The sequence below is a fragment of the Sphaeroforma arctica genome, assembly GCF_001186125.1.
Source record: "Sphaeroforma arctica JP610 unplaced genomic scaffold supercont1.3737, whole genome shotgun sequence".
In the NCBI taxonomy this organism is placed as follows: domain Eukaryota; class Ichthyosporea; order Ichthyophonida; genus Sphaeroforma; species Sphaeroforma arctica.
The window spans coordinates 1-3,084 of record NW_014036821.1 but is presented as its reverse complement, the minus strand read 5'-3'; the positions used below and the strand labels follow the sequence as shown (position 1 = coordinate 3,084).

The following is a 3,084-nucleotide window of genomic DNA, read 5'->3' as shown; positions in this document are numbered from 1 at the left end:
TTCCGTGTATATATATATATGTATGTATGTATATTATAATGTTGTACAACTACAATTGCTGCGCGTTGGTCAACACGTCTACCTTATAGGTCGCAAGGTTTTTTTGTTTCTCCACGGTCAGCACTGCGTTGATCTCTTGGCTCAAGCATGTACTTTATGACTCAATTACTGCGATTCCGCTCCTCAGGCAAAATGCAATCGTGCTGATCTTTATGGTACGCTACAATGTCCTTTGATTTTCGAGTACCGTGAGGAAGTCTATCTTTAGAAAGCTGTACTTTGCTCGTATCACGAGTGGCTACAAACCTATTCCTTAACCCTTCAAAAAATCGTTATCTCCGGAAAGACGTCCATGAGATTCGCTTCGTCATACTGGGCCGAGTTCGCCCACTGGTGCGCGTCTCCCATGTATGTGGGGTTAAATTGTCGGGAACCATACGTCTTCAAAATCTGAGTTGATCCCAATTTCAGATGACTGCTTCATCGAGCGCACGTGCATAAAACATCGGGATTAAAATACAATTCCGATGCCAAAAATACACGGGATGCGAGTCTCTCACACAGCTCCCGTAAATATGACAAGCGGTGGAGTGTTGAATTGGAACTAAATCTCACATTGTGTTTGTTAAGCCGTGATATTTGGAGTACTCGGGCACAGCTTTCTATCGAGAATTACCAGCGCGTGGTATCTAATGCGTACATTGTAAATACGTTACCGATGCAATTGTGAATTCCTAGCAGCAGGCCGCCAGATATAGCTGCATATAGCTATGCCTTGATATCCATTGAAGTAGAACACAAAAATTGGAATGAAGTATATGCTCTATGCGACTACAATATACAGTAATCACTTGTCTCTATACGTTAACGCATCACATATGGCCTTTGCCATCTCGTTGGCAATCAGCACTTGTCCCTGGGGTGATGGGTGTACCGAATCCGATCGAGTCAAAACACCAGCCTCTACGGGATGTTTTGAGTTATACTGTTTATAGTACCGGAAGTACGCTCCCCTTAAGTCTGCGAACCCTGTTTGTTGCTCGATACTGGTCATGTATACAGCCCTAGATACCGACCGGTAGATGGAGAAATTCGGTGAGTAAAATTAGTCTAACTATATGTTAGCCTTGCACTATATGTTAGCCCTTGCCTAACTATATGTTAGCCTTGCGATCTAGATGGTATACAGATCCAAGATATTACCCATTGGGGTGGAGAAACAGAGACAAATTTAACAACGATGAGGTTAAATTGTGCTATTCGTATCAATTTAGGGCTCTCATACCTCTTAACACGCATCAGTCACACATTCCATCATCAGATTTACGGAACTAGATTGCCGGCCAGACATGGCACATGAAAATTAAGCCGACATAGCAGATACGCAAATCAAGATTACTTCACAAATGTAGCCATATGCTTTACGCGCTACTTACTTTGAGAACTCATTCATGTTTTTGTCGTGGTAATTCTCGTACATGGGCTTTTCGCCGTACACGGAGACAGTTGACAAGACTACCGATGCGTCCGTGAGCTCTCGCGCTGTGTCGACCATGCCATGAAGTAGTTGCTGGTACTGATTGACATCAGAACAATTGTGGCCCTCAGCGTAGTCTGCAGCGTTAATGTAAACCATGTCAAACGTTCGGAAGGAAAAAATTACGTACTTAAAGCGAGCATGTGCATCGCAGATTGTTTAGAAAATAAAAATAAAACTGCGGGTGAGCTTTGCTTTAGACTAAGGGCATGTCCATCGTATTTCTCTGTGTGACTAGCATTTAAGTAGATCAAAGTCTCGGAAAGGATCGTACTACTTCAATTCCTTACATCTATTTGCATACGCATACCTCCGCTCAGCGAGACGTCATTGACTCCAACAAATATCACCACAACAGTCGGTTTGTCGATCTTAAGGCCGGCCACATAAGGCAGACTTATTACACCGTACGCGTCACCGCCTCTGATGAGGTCCTGGATAGTAGCGCCGTTGTAACCTCTGTTGACTAGTGTGATATTGCGGTCTTTGGTGTGCTCACTCGCCGCTATAGCACGACGCATGACTGTCAAGTAGCCATCCAAGAAGGTGATGCTGTCACCTATAGGGATTTGGAGGCATCAAAAACACATATATCAGGGCTTTATTCTAGGTCTTTTAGTTTAGGTATTCATGGCTTATGCTTGATTGTAATATGAAGCTTATGCTTGGTTGCTGATTGTCGTGTCGGGTATAATTTTTTGCCCGTACAGTAAGCAACACAACAATATGATATACGGTATGCTATATTCAATAAAGTACAAGCACCTAAGTGATATATGTGAGTTATTGTGTAATCGATTCTGGTGCATAAGCAATGAACCAGTCGGTTGGATAGTACGAACGCTGACAAGTGTGACAATTAGCTGGAGCTGACTATCCACGAACACAGGCTCGGTAAATTGAGTTGAAATCCAATACAATCCTGTGCATGGCTATTCAATAATGCGGTACAAGTCAATTAAAATTTGCCACAATGTGCTTGTGTTAAGTTGTCTGAAATAATACGCATATACATTTTTAATTAATATATTTAGTTGATGCTAAATCGATCGAGAGGAGTTATATGTCACCGACAAGTCTAATGTTAAAATATTCAAAAGGAATACGTACTGTAATGAATAGGTCACAACTCATAATATATCCACAATATCCGGGCTCTGGTAAGTCTGGATACCTATATGAATGCCCGCGTGATAGCTTATACACGTTCCCTTGCGTATCTTTGTACCCGAGGTAATTCTGATACAATTCATGCTATGTACCATCAACTCTAAATACTGGGTATTATGTGACGCTCAAAATCTCAAACATTTGGACACTCGAACTTCCACATTCCTATTAAAATTATCGACATACAAACCTAGTAATTTTTTTAGAATGAGCAATGGCTGAGGGGAAATGTAATTCCGTTGCTACTCCACTGCGTTGGCGATGTAGCATATACACATACAAACATTAAATGCGATAGTATGTAAATGTGTGTATGATATATATATATATATATATATATATACATATATAGTTATTTATATATATACATATATATG

The 3,084-nt window shown here is 41.0% G+C and overlaps 1 protein-coding gene across 1 annotated transcript; it reads right to left on the bottom strand.

Annotated features, from left to right (window-relative positions):
* Positions 1 to 97: 97 nt before the first annotated feature.
* Positions 98 to 2,101, bottom strand: SARC_13785 (hypothetical protein). Its single transcript, XM_014292083.1, has 3 exons — positions 1,848 to 2,101; positions 1,437 to 1,614; positions 98 to 1,064 (listed from the first exon to the last, which is right to left on the bottom strand). Exons 1-3 carry the CDS (start codon positions 2,056 to 2,058, stop codon positions 848 to 850), a joined length of 606 nt encoding a protein of 201 aa, XP_014147558.1. The 5' UTR covers positions 2,059 to 2,101; the 3' UTR covers positions 98 to 847.
* Positions 2,102 to 3,084: the final 983 nt, after the last annotated feature.

What these genes read in the sequence shown, in the direction of transcription:
- SARC_13785 (XM_014292083.1), bottom strand. Translation starts at nt 2,058, where the DNA reads ATGCGTCGTGCTATAGCGGCGAGTGAGCACACCAAAGACCGCAATATC. An exon ending in TGACGTCTCGCTGAGCGGAG is followed by an intron (nt 1,615 to 1,847) that starts GTATGCGTATGC and finishes TTAACGCTGCAG; the next exon opens with ACTACGCTGAGGGCCACAAT. An exon ending in AACATGAATGAGTTCTCAAA is followed by an intron (nt 1,065 to 1,436) that starts GTAAGTAGCGCG and finishes GTCGGTATCTAG; the next exon opens with GGCTGTATACATGACCAGTA.